The sequence below is a fragment of the Rhea pennata genome, chromosome 9 (genome assembly GCF_028389875.1).
Source record: "Rhea pennata isolate bPtePen1 chromosome 9, bPtePen1.pri, whole genome shotgun sequence".
Taxonomy (NCBI): Eukaryota; Metazoa; Chordata; class Aves; order Rheiformes; family Rheidae; genus Rhea; species Rhea pennata.
In genome coordinates, this window is record NC_084671.1 from 26,995,915 (window position 1) to 27,015,633 (window position 19,719).

The window sequence follows — 19,719 nt, forward strand, 5'->3', positions numbered from 1 at the left end:
GGGGGTTAAAGCCATAGGAAGAAAAATGTGATGTTTGTGTCCAGTCTGTACTTTTTTGTTTTTGTTTTGCAAGAAGAGTTGAAAAATATTTTTGATAATGAGTAAATGGTGGAAAATGCTTCTTTAGTATTCTTGTCTTTATTTGCCAACCCAAGTACCTAAGATCTGTGTTTTTTAGCCCTCATGAGATTTAATGATGTCCTATTAAAGCGTATTTAGTTAAACTTGTATGTGATTTTTGTGTTGACCCAAGAGGATCCTCCCATTTTCTGATTTGGTGGTTTGATCGTGACCTACTAATGTAAATCTGTTTATTAGCCCACTACATGTAAGAAAAGTAGCCAGGCCTCAACCTGGTGTTAGGGGAGTAAAATGGTTTGGCAGCATGGGTCATTTCCAAACACTTCTGCAGAGCTCCTTCAGTTTTGCTGAGATTGTTGATGGCACATTTACTGAGATTTCTATTAAATTCTGTACGTAGTACCTTTGCTCCGTAAATGCAGGAGTACTTGGAGTCTGTACCATCTTGCTGCTGCATTGAATATGGTACCAGAAGTTGGCGATTTAGGTAAAGTGTGTTCTGGAACTATTGACAGGAGAGCCCTGACGATTAATGTAGACTTGCAGATGGTAAATTCAGGGGGGTTTTATTTTGATTTTTTTTTTTTTTTTTTTTTTTTTTTTTGGAAAAAAGCTTCCTTTTTTGCTGCCACGTTCTTGAAATGTAAATGAAAATTCAATTTGACTTAATAAATAAATGTTATTTTTCTAATTCTATTTTGCAACTGCTAAGGGCATCAGTGTGGCACATATTGCATTTATTGTCTAAATACTGCTTAGTCCATAGATGACTAATTTTGTAATGGTTTAAATTAGGGTTTGTTTTGTTTGGATGTGTTTGGGTGGTTTTCCCCCCCCCCTTTTTTTTTCTTGTCTAGTTGCTCTTTAATAAGTTGAGCAACAGAAGGGATTGTAAAGCTGCTGAAAAATAATTGCAGTGGTTTTAGTTTTAAAAGCCTCGGTTTCCACTTTAGAGACGTGCTGCTGCGGGACCTTTCGGCGCTGCTTGTGGTCCAAGGGAGCCGAATGAAAACGCGGGCGCCTCGGCGGAGCCCGCAGCGCGGCCCGCGCTCCCCGCTGGCCGGCCACGAGGAAACGCTGGCGAGGGGCGGACGGAGAGCAGGCCCCGGCAGGGATTTAGCTCCCGCCCGGCCCGCACGGCTGGGGGCGAGGGCCCCCGCGGCAGCCCCGCGCTGCTCCCGCGCTGCTGTGCGTCGGGGCAGCTTCCCTTCGCGCTCGCCGTGGGCAGGCGGCCGGGGATCCCCGCTCCCACGGGCAGCGCGCCGTAGGGCAGCTCTCTACCCCGGCCTCCCGCAGAAAGCGACGGACCTCCAGGCTCCCGTTCGCCACGTTCGGACATCCGTAGAGCTGTGTCGGAAAGAAAAAGCCACAAGTCGTCGCCGAACAGTTTTGCTGCGGGCGTGTTCCTGCGCAAAGACAAGTCGCAAGACAGAGTGCGAGAGCAGAAATCCCAGCGGAAGGGGCGGATTTCCGATCGCGCTTTCATGGGCAGCGGTGCAAAGTCGGCCCGGTGCTCGCGACCCGAGCGCGCGGAGGACGTTCTCGCAAGAAAGAGAAGGCTAGAGAGGCAGCTAGCTCAGGCCGGCGATGTTCCTGCTCTCCGTACGGTACCGACGCGAAGGACGAGGGCGCTCCAGATGCTCCCGTGTCCCTTGGACCTCCCGCGGATGTTCCCGTGGGCACAGATGGCTTTTAAAACCTCCTTGCAGACTGGGCAGCCAGTTAACGCGTGTCGTCTTGTGCAGCTGCCTCAATCTGTGCGATCCTGGAGTTTCTCGCTGCGTAGGACAGAGAGGAAAGAGGCATCTTCCCCCCGTGCAAGCACCACAAAATTGTGTATTGCCAGGAAAAAACCCTGGAGAGTTCCCCTGCGCCAGCAAGCTAAAGCACAACCTGAAACCCCAAAGGCAGGTACTTGCAGCGCAGCGCAGCGCGCTGCTCGCACATTAACTGTCACAGACTTGCGAGAAAAAGACCGTAAAACTGTGGCACATCAATCTCACAAAGACTCTGCGGTGATCCAGAATAAAAACCAATTGTTTTTATTCTACATAAGCTCCCCAAACACACTTGCTTTTTAATTCGTGTAATTTTTTATACAAACTGTATTTCTAAAGCGCTTTTTCGATTGCTGACGGTAACTTCCTGAGAAGTCAAACAACAGCAAAAGAGCAGCTTTTTTATACGTTAGACGCGTTTTGGGTACGCGCTATTGTATTAGAGCCACTTTAAAATGCGCGAGATGCATCTCGTTTGTGGGCACCAACCCACTGGACTTCTGTGTGCTTTTTAAAGAAACCCGGAGGTGCCCACCAGGAAGATAAGGTGAACAGTAATTTTCTACCCCATTGCTCAGTACAAGACAGGTTACTTCTTAAATCCAGTTTTTTTATTTTCAAAAAAAAAGAAAAAAAAAGTAAAAATGCAAAGATAGAACCATGCCAGCACAGAATGTCTCCAAACTACTTTATTCAAGTATCAAAACCTTTAGTATTAAATATTCAAATTCTAAAACCGTCACCCAGTGATACAGGAAGAGGTTGCAGTAAAAGGGTAAGCATTGTCTGCATGGTTCTCTTAGAGTAGCTTGTGGATTTTTTTGAGGTTCGGTTTGATTGCATAGACTTAAGATAGCGTGATTTAGAAACGCTGTACTCCAAAAATAAGTGCCATTAAAATGATACTTCGGTGACCTTTATTATTACTATTATTATTATTTTTGGCCTTTTGGGTGCATTTCGCAGCAGGAGCCAAGGGCACTACCTTGGTTCGAGTATCTCTTCGGTTGCCTGTTTAGGAAACGGGAAGATTTTCTGTGGTGTTCGAACGCCAGGATTTTTGCTGCTGACCTCGCCTGGTTTGCAACACTGCCGCTTGCTGGCAGGCCAGCAGAGTGGAACCGTGCTCGCCCCGGGCTTCGCTGAAGGACACGGTAATGTGGCAGTCGTTACTAAGATTTTAGAAAAGGAAGGAAAAAAAACAAGCTGGTAGCGTTACAGTAGTAATTGCATCTGGTTGGATCTAGCCCTATCCCTCATCTTAAATCTGTGGAGAGAGAATATTGGTGTATATAAAAACAAAAAGCATGGGTTTTGTAAGGACATGGGTCTTCATTTTGCTGGGCAAAAGCAGACCAGAGAGAACAAAGGAACGCAAATGCGTATTTTTATCATGCGAATTTGAATTTTACTCACTTTTCTGACTCTTCATAGGGAAAAAGAAACCTGCTCACAATGGACTTGAGTCTCAGCTGGATTTACAATGAAAAACATTCTTTATGCGGCATCTCAAGTGGCGTTGATGCTTGGAGACGGGAGGCAGAGCTGGAGTGAAGTGGGTTCCTACAAGCTTTCTGCGCTGTAACTGCTGGCGTGTTTCCTTCCAGAGAACTTGGCGACCTCCAAGACTGGTCCGTGTTTCAGCTTAGCACGCTTTGGGGGCTGTACCCACGGGCATTCTCGTCTCTTCGTGTTTTGACTTATCCCAGAAGGTAAAAGTGCAAAGGTGGAATTGGAATTCCAGAATTCACCTCGTTTGTGTCCTGCAGTTTTAGAAACCTTCCACCCAGGTAAGCTAGGACAGGACAAAGTTAAGAGGTTTGGTGTAAAATAACCACATTTACTAAACCATCTGAAATTGCTGATAATTCAAATTATTGGAGTTATTTTCAAATGTTTTAGTAAAACAGATGCTAGATACCTGCTCCTGGAGTAAATGATACAAATTACTGTGTGTCTCGCACTGAGATCGTGCTAACAACGGCTTCTGTAGCTTCTCCTGGAAGCCCCTCTGCAACGGCATACTAGGAGAAAGAGGGAAGATCCTGAAGTGGTGGATCAGAAGCAAGAGCAGGGAAAGCTCATGACACAGCCCAGCGAGGACGTAATGCCAAGCTGGAGGAGCGTCCCAGCTCTTCATGAGCCATGGTGGGCTGTTCCTTCATCCCAACGTACGTCCTGCGCCTCAGAAGAGGAAGATGCTTGCTCAACTGGAGAGCCTTGCACGTTCTGCGTGTAACTCCCTGCTCGGGTGAGGGTGCGGTTGTACGTTGTATGTTCCTGGGAATATGCATCCTTCCTGGAAAAGGATGTTGCTGTTCCGAACTCCCTCGGAAGGAGGAGGAGGAGGAAAGCTGGTGCTCAGAGAAGCTGTGGAATCGCCATCCATGGAGATTTTCAAAACACGGTCCCGAGGAACCTGCTCTAACGTTGAAGCCACCCTGCCCTTGAGCAGGGGTTGGACGAGAGACCTAAAGAGGTCCCTTCCGACCTGAATTCCTGTACTAGCCCAAACTGCCCTGAGAGAGCTTTCTCTTGGAGGTGCAACAGCTATCCCAGGTTAAAGGCTCTCAGAAACTATCGCCAAGCTCCTCTGAAATGAGGCTTTAAATTATCGGCAAACTGGGTATGCCGGTTGCTGCTGCTTACGGATTTCGAGCTAGCGGTGCGCTGAAGTACGATGAAGGATGAGATGGTGGCAAAACCATTCCAGCCCAGAAGGGGCTCAGGTTCTTCTCGCTCCTTTGTGGAGATTTTGTCTTCGGAGAGATTTAAATCGAGCTAAGAGTGAAAGGCCGTTACACAGCGGGTATTAAAGAAGAAGCGAGCTGCTTTGCCTAGGATTTTTCAGGGTAAGAAGGGGATGGTGCTAGCTACAGTTGGCAGTTGGGTGACTTCGGTCCTGTGCTCGTTTACAATCATCTCCTAGTTTCTTCTGCGTTTGAATCTTTGCAGAATCGTCCCCAATAAGGCTTTTCCCCGGGGGGGGGGGGGGGGGGTTATAGTGATGGTGGAGATGTAATTCAGACATTGGTGTCTGAGGGCTCGTGGCTGAGAGGAACGGAGTTGCTGCGCTCATAAAAATGCAAGGCAACGTGGTGATCCTGGGACGGGCTCCAGCAGGGCTCCGCGCGGGCCTCGTTCTCTTTCTCATGCATATCCTGGCGCTGAACTGAACTTTTGTGCCTGGTGCATTCAAAAGGGCATTAAAGGGGCCTTATCTCAGTTTTGGTAGCGTTCCCTGTTTGTATCTTTTATTGTGGAAAGCAACGTAACCGAAAGTGCCTTTGCTGAGAACTCGGAGCATCCAGAAGTTTCCCAGCTACCTGAAAAGCCGGGATCCTGCGATGTGCGTAGGCATCTGGAGACAATAGACGCTTCGTTCGAGGAAAACAGAACAGGTCTCCAAACCCAGCAGAACCGAACATTCCCCTGTGCCCTTTCAGATTTTGATCCTGATGAGAAAGTTTCCTCAACACAGCAGCAGTGTATCCTACCCGGGCAGAGGGAGGCAGGCAGGACGCTTCAAGACTCCTAGGAAAGCTGAAGAGTTGATCGGCCGATTACTTGGCTCTTTGCATACCGGCACCGTGCAGAAGGAGCAGCTGAGGATCGCTCGAGGGGGTGCCTGCGTGGAGACCTGACTCCAGCACTGGCAGGGCCGTGCGCTCTCCGGCCTTCTGGCAGGGGTTCACGCGGACATGTTGCGAGGAGTCGTGCTTTGTTATTCCTGCAGCGCCTTAAGCAGCAGAAGCAGTGTGTAAACACCACGTAGCATGTATTTGGACACAGTTACAGACGCTGGGGGGAAAAAAGTACAGTTTGGCAGCTGAAACCTGTCCCAAGCTGGAGAAGGTAAGTACCACAGCTGCTTGCATACTGTGATGGGTAAAACCAAGGACCGTCATACGTTATAATGACCTCTGCGTTGAAACCCAAACTGAAGCTGTGCGGGAGGAACAATGCCAGCAATAGCTGCTGTGCTGTTACTGGAGTCACTGGTTGCGAGTCCATGGGGAAAGCCAGGTTAATTTTGCACTTAAAGCAAGAATTTGTTAGGGAGCTGTAGTGTTTCCACTCAGAGATTAGGGCCAATTTCATGGGTGGACAATAAATTTTCAGCACTGTAATCAGCTGAATTCATTTACCAGTTAAAGGATCTCTGGTAAACCCTCCCTATGCCAGGTTAGGGTTTGTTTCTCCCTCCCCCTCATGATCTCAGCTTAGTCTTGGCTTGCAGAAGGCTACGGATTAGTGATAGAGGAGCCAGGAAGAGCACGAGGAAGGGGCAGATGCACCAGTTCTGTCTCTCCTGAGCATGGCGTGTCCGTTCCCTTGTAAACATGCAAGAGGACTTAGAGACTTGCCTCTTGCACAGGAGAATATACAGAAACACTATGTGCACCTTAAATCCTCAGCGAAACACTACATCATGTAGTGCTGTAAAATGCGTTTAGCAGCACGAGAAGGTCTCGTAGTATAAAGCACAAAAAGGGGCCTCGCTTTCCCCATGCACATGGATGCTGCCTTGGCTTCCAAAAAGAAAAAAGTGAAGCTATTAAAAATGAGAACTTATCTGTGACTTGCATTTTAAAAGACTTCTAAACTTTCATTTAAATCAAGTTAATGTGGCAGCTCTCACTTCACTACTAGTGTAAAGCTAAAGGGTCACAATGGCACTGAAGTGCACAGAAATCAGCACCGCAGATGTTGTGCACAGTTGTTACAGTTATTAACTAGATGCTGGCATTTATTGCACATATGGGGATGTAACAGAATTTGTATGGAAAGATATAAAGGAAACAAGGTGCAATCACCATTTTTAATGAGCGTGCACAATAACACATTGTAAAAAGCCTTTTATAGAAATTACCTTATTGCAGTTACACAGGAAGAGAAAAAGGATTCTCAAATTACAGTGTACAAAATAAAGCATATTGCTCCAATGAGGGATTTAAGAAAAATCCCTTAAGTGTCTTAGAGCTGATTGCTATCCAGTTTGACAGATACTGATTACGTTTCTCTATGCTGAGAGATCTGAAATAACTAGTTTGTCTGACTTGTCTCCAGTTTCAGGGGGAGATAAGACTTCATCTGCATCATAGTCGTCTTCAAATGATCTGCAAAGATAGAAGGTATGTCTTTAAAAGCCATATTTACTTTGGTGAGAGCATTTTCAGGTACGTTATTTCAGCAGCTAGTAAAGCATTAGGGTAGAGTTCAGCAATGTGCAAAATGTTTAACTCGAGGATTTTTAAAAGGCCTTGTAACAGACTGGCAGTAATCAGTTTTCCAACAGCTGACGTGACTTTGCAGTCCTACCCATCCTCATTAGAGTGTCCTGAAACAACTGTTAAGTGATGCTCAGCATTTTAAAATTTGAACACAGTTTCAGTAAGGCTACTGTAAGATACTGAAACTTGGTAACATTTCAGCATAGCGATAAAGTTGCCTGGCCACAGACTCAGGTCCTGCTGGCGTTGTGGCTTGTTCGGAAATGCCTTCACTCTAAAACTTCTTAGGATCTGCTTTGATGTCCACTGAAGGACAACTGTGATCATCATCTCCTCCTCTTCTCTCATTTGGTTTGAAGTTTGGTATTGAGGTCTTAGTGTTTACAGCCCAGTGAGCTCCTGTCTCCAGCCAGCTGCAGCAGTCAGGCTGGTTGGGTTCTGGGCTCTGCTGCAGCAGAAACCGCTTCAGGGCTCTCAACTCATTCGGAGGCCTGAGAAATGATGGTTTTAGATCTCAGCTTTTCACCTCTGTCTCTGCATGTTACATGTTAAGTCTCTCAGGGCTTCCAAGAAATTCAAGTTCTTCCTTTTGTAGCAGGTCTTCAAACGGTAAGCACAGGAATAGCTGCAACTTGTTCAACGAAACTGCTGCTGAAGAACTCCTTTGATGCCCCAGTGTGCATGGTGCCAAGAAAGTATTGTAGCTATCACTTCTTTTGCTCTACTGACCTAGATGCAGGCTCCAGGAATCTTTGGGAGTTGCTTGTACCTGCCAGTCTGTCCCAGGTTCCCCTTGGGCCAGTATCTCCTGCTGAAGCAAGGATTCTGTGCTATAATCTCATAATCCTTATTTAAGGAAGAGAAAAATGGCAGAGAACATTTTTGTCATCTTATCCGTCAGGTAAAGCGCCTGCTCGACGCTTCTCCCGCATTGTGGATCCTTGCACAAATGAGAGAAGGGATGCCGTGGTCTAGGTCCCACACCCATAATTGGGAGTACTTACCCACATTTCTCTTCTGACTGCACATTCAAGGATGCCAAAAAGTTCTCAACAGGCAGACTTTCTGCTTAAGCAGTAACTGTAGGGAGTCCACATGGACCTGCCTCTCTTCACTCCCCACCTGGGTATGTACTGTGCATGTTCCTACCTGCCTCAGTTTCCCTAAGGTCTCCTCGGCTTAAGATGACGCAGCTGAGGAAAACTTTTTTTCCATGTGAATATCGTTCTTAAGTATGCTCCTTTGATGTTCCTTTTCCCTTCAATTTTACCAGTCTCTGCTCAACTTTTCTTCCTTTTCCTTGATGCCTGGAACGTGAGCCTCTTCCTAGTACTGTTTGTATTCATGTTCAGTCAGGGCCTGCACCAGGCACCATGAGTCCATTTCTTCAGCCCTTGGAGCTCCATTCGGTTTTTATTTCTTTCCTTCTGCACCATTTTTTCAGCTTGGGAAAAGTGCTGTCCACCATTAAGACTAGGAGCCATCCAAGGGGATGATCTCATGGAGACTCACTAAAGAGACTCACCTTCTCTTCTCCCAGCCTAGTTTCAAAACTTCACTGTCCCATAAATACACATGTGGGCTCATGCAAATTAGAAAAAACTCCTTCCACAAGACTCAACCATGGCAACTCTAGCTTGTTCAGGCAAGGACAACGACTCCAGCAGACCTTTTGCATACATGTTTTCTGTCACCTTCACTGGATGGTTCAATGACACTGCTGTGCCTACCTTCCCCATTCCATTGCTTATGCTGCTGGGGTCATGACTGCAAGCAGCTGAGCCATCAAACAACCTGAGGAAGCCAACAAAAAAGAGGTAATTTGCCCGAGCCAACGTCATCTCCTCCTGCATCTTTGTCACCTCTTTCCCCACCTAACCACCTCTGAGCAGGATTGCTCCATAGTGCTCCATTGCTCCTGGTCTGCTCAGACCAGGGTGATTCTTTCCTGCTTTGAGCTTCATCTCTCAGCAGCTGATAAAAGATGGCCTATTTCTCCTTATTTTCTATCACGTGGAGAAAGACCCTTTCCCCTGAAAGGGATTGTGGCTTCTATGTTTGGCAGCTGGGAGAATTCAGTGTCTGGGACAACAAATAAAGTAGTTCCCACTTCCACCAGGAAGGCCATAGCCTAGACTGCGAGAAAGGATGTCTGCAAAGCAGCAGTGTGTACAGTGGCATTAAGAGTCTGCCTGTAGCAGTCCGCTTCAACTGTTGTTTCTGCCTTCACACAATGACATACACGTGGACTCACCCAGGAATGGGCTCTCTCCATTGAAACACACAGCTGTATGAGGCAGAACATGGCTGAAGACAGTTGAGATCATCTCAGGCTTCCAGTGAAACATGATGCTCCTTTTTCTTGAGCAACAAGACACTGTCCGTTTGGTGCTAGCCCCCTTAAACTAGCCTTTAGATAATACTGGCCTTGTGTTTTTCACCACAGGTGCTAGGCAAACCATATTCTCAACCACAGCAGTACTTATAAATCACTGAAGCTCTCACTCAAGATTTTCTTGCCCTACAGAGTTACGGCGATAGCGTCTGACCAGTCCCAACAAAGCCACAGCATCCTTAAAGTCACCCCGAGTATCCAGTATTTCTTTGTAAGATTCCTCTTCCAGGAGTGCTGGTCTCATGGGCAGGCCTGCAGACAGCCAGATACAGACTCATCTCAAAGCTTCAGCTGACCTGGCCAAAAATCTTCCAGCCTCTCTCAGCGCTCGTAAATCCTCTCCCTGTTTCTGTCCCCACTCCCTGTTTCTGTCATTCTCAAAAGGCAGCAGAAATGATGCATGTGCCAGCACTCAATCCCTCTTTCTGGCGTGTTTGTCTGGGCATCCAGCTCTTTGTTTTTCTTTTTCTCTTCCTTTTTTCCTGCCCGGTTTGTTGCTATGCTCCACAAATGAGATCTTATCCTGCTGTCATGACTACAGAGCTTTTCAGGAGCTCTTGAAAGCCAGCATCAAGGTTGCTGTACTGCTCTCTACAGGAAGACACAGCACTGTTTCACACACACACACACACACACACACACACACACACACCCCTAAAAAATTTAGCATCAACTGCCACGTCTTCTTTTCAGGTTTTGGTAAAGCTGGTGATTAATGGTCTTGCAAAACTTTTATGGCAAACTCCTATTTCTGTTCTGTGCTGAGGACAGAGGCACTGCAGCATGACCACAGGGAATAGAGCTTTTTTTTTTTTTTTTTTTTTTTTTTTTACCTTCCATCCTGTCACGTCATCTTCTATTGTTAGGTCCACAAAAAAGCAAGGCAGCTCAAAGGAGGTGAGGGAACATCCCATAGCTGTTTGGGTGCACGGGGGGGGGGGGGGGGGGGGGGGGGGGGGGACGACAGCTCTCAACAGCTTAGCAGCACCTCTCTGCCTAGTTGGTAGGTGATGCTGTTTGTTTGAGAGATTTCCAGTGTGGAGAGTTCTGACAATTATGCAATCTTCTGAGGACGTTTCCTTCAATGAATTTACAAATGCTGTTCAAGAACTGATGAAGTCCTGAATTATGTGAAGATTTACATGGTCTAAACACGTAGTAATTTCTGGGCTGTTCCTTACAGCACCCACAGAAAGACTTCCAAAGAAGTATTCTCAAGAAGATACTACCACAGCCCTAAGTCTGAAGGATAATTATAGTTAGGCTCCATTAGGAGCCTCTACGGGAAGGCTGAGCACACAGAGAAGCCCTGGATTAACTGCTCTACATAATTAATTTATGTAGGATTGGCTGGAGTGCCTGTCCACAATTTTATAGAAGGCTGCAAAAATGAGCATAGCTGTCACAGAAACCAAGTTTTAAAGAAAAAGTCTAAACAAACTCAGTAAGTGAACGAAAACTTTAAAGACATCTTAGGAAGAGCAGAATGTAAAATTATTTGACCAAAGGAAAGCTTGAGTACAGAGCTCAGCTCAGCATCCTAAATGTAACAGAGCATACAGCTTCAGGTCTGTGATAGTGTGACATGATCAATATTTGGCCAGGACTAACAGAAGTCATTTGTCATCTTTTGTTATATGATAGTAAAACAAAAAGGCTTTGTCCTTCTCCCCCAGATCCCTACGATCACAAAGAATTCCGGGTGTCCCAAGCGCTTTGTGACAAACACACCAATACCTCATTTTTGGAGCAACTGTTCTGGGCTTCAGCGTGCCCCAGTGTTGACAGTCCAAATGAGACATCTGTGAATCCACCACCCCTGTCAGTAGGAGCGTGCTGGATGCCCACTTCACCCCTTTCTTTTAAACCTCAGCTGGAGCCACTCAGTGGTTCCTCGGTGCAGCGCGAGTCCATGCTTACCCTTCTTGTAACTGTTCGTTCCCAGACTCCTCAGCCACAAGGATCTCGTACTCTTCAGCAGCATACCTGTCCCAGTCAGAGGGCTCGGGGCCATCGTTTTCAACGTCCTAAAGAGATCAAATGGTCAAGCGCAAAGCCCGTACCTCTGTACAAATATTATAATAGGCCTGCGTGCCATACAACAGTTTGCACGTGTGAAACATGAATTCTTGAAATAGTAAGCAGCTGCACAAAGAGCTAGTCAAAATTTGTCTTAATTCAAATAGTTTCAAATAATTGTGATTTTTTTCAACAGGTGCACAAAGGTGACTAAAGAAAAAAACAACAACAAAAAATACATCCCTTCTTCTACAAAGCTCAGTGTGCTACCTGAGCTGCCAGCAAACCTCGACCATCCCCTTAGTAACAGCACATTTTCTCTGCATCTGTGACATTTCTAATTGGGTAAAGGACTTAATGATTTATTTAATCATTAATAGTAATCGATCTTTTGAGCAACTCTAACAGATTGCTAAGTTTGGAGCAGTTTGAGAGAAGGTTACAAAATAACATCCATATAAACAGTTGACCCTCAGCAATTACCAAAAGATAGGGGAGATAAACTTAGCCTCCTGGCTCCACCTGACTGCTCTTATGATGATCCAGTAAAAGAAAAAGGAGGGGGAGAGTCTGGATTATGAGATATATTTAAGCCTAGAATTATAAACAGATCAAGAAGAACAACCACAAAGTTCCTCTTACAGGTTATGTGGGAACAGCTGGGAGGAAACCAGAGTTGGTTTTGGTATCCCCACCACTTTACTGTAGTTGACCAAAGTAAGAGGCCCCTGGGGGGATAGTTATTAAACTGTAGTCACATCTGGCACTCTGAGGCACTGTGGTTTCACCAGATGTGCAAGGGGAGCCAGAGGTGAGGTACTTAACCCTGCCAGCTGACAAAACTTGACTCTCAGAAGACCCTGCTGCTACCACTGAGCAACAACTGGAAAATACAAAAGCCAGAGCCTCCTCTTGTGTTTTCTCTGCGTGGGGCGAGAACATGAATGGTGAATCGAAGCACACCCAGGCTGATAACCAGGAACAATCTGCAACAGCCAAACTTTCCATCTGCTCTACCACAAGCATGGCACAAACGCAGAGCTGGTATCTCTGCCTCAGCCCCTGTGTTGTAAAGGGGCTCCGTCTCCTCTTTGGGTCTGTTCATGCTACTGGAGAACTGCCAGTATCATTTCCTCTGGTAAGAATCAGAAGCCATCCTGGAGATTTAATAAATCTTCAAATGTAGCCTACTTATTTATGACCACAGCTGTGTAGGAGACAGGAAAAAGCAAACAGGATCTGATGTTTTGAATCTCACAGCTCCTTTCTAAAAGGAGTGAAGAAGATTCCCTTCTAGTGCAGGTAAGCGCCTGCCTTGGCCTGATTAATCAGCGTAACTCAGCAGGCCGAGAAAGTTCATTCTCTCTAGAATCGCATACTCACTGCCAGTACTGGTGCTATAGCGTCATTTAAGACAAATGAATCACAGAATTATGGATAATTTGGGTTGGAATAGACCCAGGAGCTCTCCAGTCCCACCTTCCACTCACAGTAGGGTCAGCTAATAGGGTAGACCAGGGTGCTCAGGGCTTTGTCCAACTGAGTCTTGCAAAAGTCCAAGAACACAAGCTGCGCAACCTCTCTAGGCAATTAGTGGCAGTGCCTGTCTGTCCTATTTGTGAAAAAGTTTCTCCTTATATCCAGGGGGATTTTCCCTATACCCAGCTGCATTGCAAAGAAGGGTTTGAGAGGGCCTATATTTAGAAGTACAAGTGCTTTATACCTTTTGCACTGCAAAGGGATCCCTCTGCTCGTTGTCCAGGTATTTCTCTAAATTGAAGAAGGTGTTGTAGAATACATGAGCCATTCTGCACCTCTTCAGGTCTCGCAGGGTTACTCTTCCTGCAGAAACAACATGTTATTTTATTCCTAAATTCTTAATTAGTGAGAGACTGGAATTGTTCCCTATCATTCTCATCAAACTCATAATTAAACAACGTTGCAAAATTTCTTCCCCAGCCAATCAAGGATTTTAAAGTTATCCAGTAAATGGACATGAGTATTATTCCTAAAATTGCACAAATATGGATGAAGCCTGGAACAAATGTGAAAGAATGTGAACAGAGACAGAACAGTTTCACAATCTAGACCGTCAGCATGTCCCATGATAATTTCAGCTCTGTGATTCTGCAAGGTTCTGCCTATAGATGAATGGGCTTCAGAGCAACTATACCTTCTCAAGCTACCATAGATAGGACAGGAAGGAAACTCTCATGAAACAGGACTTACCATCCCTCTCTGGCTTAACAAGGTCAAGCATCTGACACAGCAAGTCGTGAAATGGTAGTGGTTCTATGCCCATCACTTCCATCCGCTCACACTGCTCCTCATAAAAGTATTCCAGTTCATACATGGAAAGCACCCCATCCCCGTCCAGGTCCATGCACCGAAACCAGTATTCAATACTAGGAAGAAGAAACAGAACTTGTGAAAGAGAATCAGTGAAAGCACAGGGGCTGCACCAGAGGCTCCCTGCAGCAATGCAATGCAATGCTCCCCTTGCCCCACCCTAGCATTTTCTTCTGGCCAAAGGCCACCTTTGGGAAGGATGAGGGAACAGCCCAATGCTCAAGAGTACCTGCTGTTACGGTTCTTCTGGGTGGCCTGTGAGCACAAGCACGCTGATGACTTGTTTCACCAGGTACCTGGAGCAAGTGCCCACTATTAGCTGTGCTGCAGCTCAGCTGGCTCAGAGGATTTGGCCTCCCTGTCAGATACAGCAGCAAAGCTGGCCAAACACAACCAACTCTGAAGCCAGATCATTGCCCACACATGTGGGCAGGTGTTGCTAAATGACACTGAGCGGGATTTACCTACAAACCCTTCTTAGCACTTGCTACATGCATGAAGGGAACATGCCACCTCTCTCACAGTGTCACTGCTTACCTAAGGTGGGCAAAGACAGCAGCCGCTGCTTTTAACCATGGGCACCCAGTGACACATGCACCTGCCCTCGCAGTGTGGTGGAGCAGGCAGTCACGAAGCTGCAGCCGCCTCAGCTGAACTCTGCCCGGAGAAGCAGGAGCTCAGGGCTGGCGGATGGTACCTGTCGCTGCCTCTGCATAAAGGGCCAAGGACTGCCCTCGCAAGAGGGGAGATCAAAAAAAATCAGTTTTTCTTCCAGCTCACTTCTGCTCTCCAAGCCCTTCCCCACAAGAAGATGGCCACAGGGTAACCAAAGTGACTGATTACTACCAACACATTTAATGTTAAAAAAACAAAACTTCTTTTAAGCAATTCTTCCTCAAGAACAGCAAATGATTGGACCAAAAGATGACAATAAGTTGTTTTCTTCCTAACAATGACTGAAATCCAAGCTGCTGTCTGTTGTAGAAAGCAGAAGTTACGGAAGTTTCTATAATCTTATCTAACTCTTTTAGTAGGACAAACTAGAATCTGTCATACCTTGTAGCACTCCTTTTGTCTTCCTCTGAAATCAGCAGCCACACAAAATCAGCATAGCTCATCCGGCCTTCCTTCTGGACCTCATTTCCTCTGAAAGAAAAAAAAAAACAAACAAAAAAAACCCAAGCTCCTAAATACTCAAACATTACCAAATACATATTTTAAGAAGCCCCAAATCACTGCTGAGAGAAAACAGGACACCTTCACCCATTCAACCTGTTCCCCCTGCCCTCCGCAGCACCAGTCCTCATGGCCTTCCCTGCGTGTGCTGCATTTGCTGCCCTGCTGGCACTGCAGGGCTGAGACTCATCTACCACGTCCCATCCCACAGGATGTGCTGGGGTGTTTATTTGTCAGTTCTCCAGCTAATGCTGTACTGCTGGGGGGCACGCACACACGGTGCCTGCATGGTCCCGCCTGCCATGCCTACCTTCTTCTACAATTAGGTCTGTCAGTGATGATCCTGTGAGATTTTTTTTGTTTGCTTTCTTAAGATACCTGGATATCCCATTCAATATTCAGGCAGCTCCAGCTGTTTGTCACAAACCATTCTGATCAGTGGAAATTTTTGAGTTTCTGGCATTTCTAATCAGCCTGACAGAAGTTCCTCTCACTGCTATCCCCAGCCAGGATGCTACTCCTCACCTTACCACAGCGCCGCTGAATATTCGCTCGATAATCCTGTTTGATAAAGCTGGAGACAAAGAAAACATGAAGAAAATGAACCTACAGATCATAGAAAATGCTAAATACAGCTGTGCACACTGAATGCACAGAAAGCCCTTTCCCATTGCTAAAAGCAAGCTCCTTATCTGGCCACTTTACTGGTCCCCGTTTGGCAGCCCTCTAAAAGCAGGAAAGGGTAATTCTGCCATTGTGTCTGCCTTTGCATCCTACCCAACACTGTATTTCACAAATCTGGACTCCTGGGCATGGCTGATACTGCTCCTACTTTGCTGAAGAAGGACTTGCCACATAGTTGAATCCCGCTGATACAAGGATACAAGTCAATGTGCACTGCAAAAGGAGTTCAGCCATCAAACAAAAATCACACGTCAAATCAAGAGCTTTCCAAAATCCCTACAAGACACTTCTTAGCAGAGCACAAACCATGGCAATCCCACTGCAGGGAAGGCCAATGAAAGGAAAAAAAGAGCACTGTTTCAGGTGAACGGGAGGGCTTCGCCAGCCAGGAAGTATGTGGGGCAGATTGTACAATACACACATTGGCCAAACAGCGAGTATCAGTCCGAAACAGAATGTCTACACTGACCTAACCACTGACACATCTCCTTTAGACCCCACACTAGCTCCTTCTACCTGTTCTCCTTCTCCTCCATAGTCCTGGCACACCTCCCTGACACCTCGGCCAGGCGCACACGTCCTGCACCATCCCTGACAGACTCCTGTACAACCCTTTTACTGCCACACTCACCCCAAACCCCATGGCATTCCCATAAATACTTGCACTGAGGGCATGGGGGCCACCACCCTACTCCGACACACACGTACCTGCAGCATTGTCATCCTCGCACATCCTTCCTTCTTTCTCACTTCAGCCCCCTTGGATGTTGGCTCTACCAAATGTTGTCCCTCAGCCCCAGATCTCCAGCAATTCCTCACAACTTATCACAGCTTAGATACCTATAACCTTACACACTGTAGCACCTTGCCATGTATTTCACATCTCCTGGCACTCTCAGTCATATTTTGTGTCCAAACATCCCCTACTTTTCCAGGCTCAGTTCTCTGTCCCAGACAAACTTTGCCAAAAATTGAAGCAATCATACAGAAGAGTTCAAGAAGGCTTTGTCTTCAGGGTTAAAATACGCTGGTCAGTAGCCCAAGCTCTTGACTAAGACATTAAATCATTATTTCTAATTGGTAAACACATGGGCATATTGTGCTCTGAGAATATGGATAATCCTAGAACAGCTAATGTGACTGGGTGTCTCCACCTAGCCCAGCATACACAACATAAAAACACTTTACACGTACAGTGACACTTCCCAGCATGCTTTCCCAGCCTTTAACAATTTGCAGAGCATGAACTCCCTGAGTTAGAGGAAGTGCTTTTGGATTTTTTAGCCCTTCGTGGATTATTATGCTCTTAATTTATCCATGGTCCTTCAACCCCTGAAAACTTATAGCATCTGGCTCAAGAAGCAGCTTGGAGACAGCATACCTTGATCACTGTATCTAGCCAGATCCTTCTGGCTGATGTAAAGATCATGGTCAGTGTCCAGCTCCCAGAATTTACAGTATATGACATAGAAGTGCTCATAGGAGAAATAATCTGTGATCTGATTTATGTCATCCTCTTCTTCCAAGAGAGCAAGAGTCTGAAATGGTACAGATAAAAGCGGGAAGTTAAGTCTAGACAAGGAAGCATTCCAGCAGCTCAAGTCTTCCAGCCTCTGTGGAAGTTGGGTGAACACAGCTCTGTGAGCTAATCCTTTCCTCAGAGCAGGAGACTTTGTTGCTGCATTCTTTATTTAACAGGAGACTCTGCAGTATCTGGCTTGGCTATCCTGGTTAGCCTGCGTATGCACAACACCTCCCTCAGTCCCGTGAGCAATTCCTCTGACCATCCAGCTACAGCAAAGAGTGAGGCAGGGGTCCAAGAAGACAACGGCCGTCTCAGCTAGGCTCCGTTATTTGTGACGTGTCCCTGACCTGGACAAGGGCCTCTCAGAGCCATTTACCACTGCAAGGCCACAGATCTCTCTAGGAACTGAAATGCATACTGACACAACACACCACCTTGTCTGATCCCCAAAGTGCAAGATCAAGTCTTGCTCCAGACTCACGCCTGGACTGGGGAGGGAGGGAGGGATCCAGGCAGATCATGCCAATCACACTGATTTCCCTGGGCTGCTGGTGGCAGGAACTGATCTGGTTTAACTGGGCAGCTGGTTCAACAGAGAGGGAAAGCATATATAAAGAGAAAAAAAAATGATGAACCAAGATGCAGGTGAAAGCTGGGAAGATCTGTCCCTAACAAAGGGTAGGGTAGGCAGGAATGGAGATCAGAGGGCCTGGAACAGCATGAGACACTTGAAGGCAGCACTGGTTTTTTTGATTAGCTGATGTGACTAGTGGATAGAAGAAATTTGAAAGGAGGAAGAGCATAAATTCATGCTTGAGGCTTTAGAAGACCGCACACTACATTTGGAGAGGAAAACAGCATGAAGTACAAAAATCGCCACTGTTTTTAGCTGAGTCCTCACCTTGACCTTTCAGGCTAAAGATTTTCTGGCTTCTTAGGTTGGGCTGGAGTAGAGCAGCTTTTGACAGTTTTAACCTAGTGCTTTTTTGGGTTGAATACACAAAGAACAGGGAGATCTTTAGCCTGAAATCTCTGCCCAACACACATACATCACAGTGACTGTAACAAGCACTAACCGTTGTTCATTATCCTTTCTGGAGAAGTTTACTGCAGAATTGGAAATCGGCTTCTGCGACATGCTGCCTTCCAACTGGACAGCACAAGCCTGACCAACTGTCAATGGGCTGGTTGCCGGCCGGGAGTCAGGAAATTGGCTGTCCTACCCACCGCAGGCTGCGGGCAGCCCACCAGCTATTCTTGGCTGCCAATGAGCCGCTTACTACAGACGCGCTGCAGGGTCTCACTTCCCTTCCTCCGCTCTTTGGCTCTTGATCTAGCCAACCCATCTGATGGAGCTGCAGCCCTAGCGTGCACATTTGCGCCTTGACCTTCTGCTCAGTCCGTTCAGGATCCTGGTCTTCGCTCCTGGCGACTGTGACGCCTAACTCACTCCTGTCTCCAGTTCTGGCCCTATGCAGGCACTGAGCACTTGGTCACCACCACCACAGCCCAGGTGTGGTTCCCTTGCTAGATAGTGTACATCTATAGGAACAAATGCATCTACGAGTTCTATACTCTATTCAAGCAAAAAACAACATACTTGCAAGAAGTTGCTTTTCCTCAGCTCTGTGAGAGTTATCTTCCCCGACCAGGATCGATTGACTGTGTAGAATATTCTTTGTATAACCTGCAACACACAAACAGTTCCCTTGAAATCGGCTACTCAAGTATACTAGTTTGGGAATTTAAATAGAACAACTTTATCTGGTTTATTCACTTATCCTAAGAGGACTTCTTTCTGAAAGTTGTTTTGTGAACATTCTTGTATATACTGCATCCACTATGCAGTTTGAAAGTAGCATTTTTTTCTGAAACAGTATTATTCACTTCCGCTCTGCTCTTAATTCACATCTTTAAGCATGCAGTTACATTATTTATGTCAGTGCCCCCAAATCACTTTGAAACTGAGTTTTTCCAGCTTTGGGTGCTGCAGCCTGCATGGATTTCAACTGGTAGAGTGTTCTGCACTTCAGAAAAAAATCAGAACTTCTGAAGAGCAAACATGACATGCAAATGAAACACACAAGTAATGTCTGTTCTCCTGTAACAACATCTCACCTTCTTGGTGGCTCCACTGAAAAGTAAGTGGAGATTACCTGTCTGCCCGTATCCTTGGCAGGTATTGTGTCATTCATCTCCTTTACTAATCTGCCTCTGGTGAAATGGGAATAAAAAGCACAGTGGGAGAATGCACACACTTCTGAGATCCCAAGAGGAACAGCAACAGCATGAGACTGCATCCTCCTGAGCACCTAGAAGCACAGGCTGAACCCCTCCTAGCGTGCTCTGTGATAGCTTGTCAAGTATCACCACTAGGCAGGGAAAACTCAAATGTGTGATCAAGCACACGCAAGGATAAACTTAACCGGGTGAGCAAGAACAAGCATCACTAACAGCATGACATCTTCAACAAGAAGT

General features: G+C 46.3%; 1 protein-coding gene across 2 annotated transcripts in view; it reads right to left on the reverse strand.

Moving 5' to 3' along the window:
- The window catches only part of PPP2R3A (protein phosphatase 2 regulatory subunit B''alpha), a 62,886-nt gene that overhangs the window by 4,066 nt on the left and 39,101 nt on the right, over positions 1–19,719 (reverse strand). Inside the window, exons 8-15 of one of the 2 annotated variants that reach the window (XM_062583170.1) lie at positions 18,842–18,928; positions 17,098–17,254; positions 15,558–15,606; positions 14,913–15,002; positions 13,737–13,912; positions 13,231–13,349; positions 11,409–11,515; positions 2,531–6,979 (exon numbers count right to left, since the gene is read on the reverse strand). In XM_062583170.1, the coding sequence (XP_062439154.1) occupies positions 6,883–6,979; positions 11,409–11,515; positions 13,231–13,349; positions 13,737–13,912; positions 14,913–15,002; positions 15,558–15,606; positions 17,098–17,254; positions 18,842–18,928 (882 nt within the window). In that variant the 3' untranslated portion in view covers positions 2,531–6,882. Of the gene's footprint in view, positions 1–2,530; positions 6,980–11,408; positions 11,516–13,230; positions 13,350–13,736; positions 13,913–14,912; positions 15,003–15,557; positions 15,607–17,097; positions 17,255–18,841; positions 18,929–19,719 lie in introns of those variants that run through there. The other variant, XM_062583171.1, reaches the window with a different exon arrangement.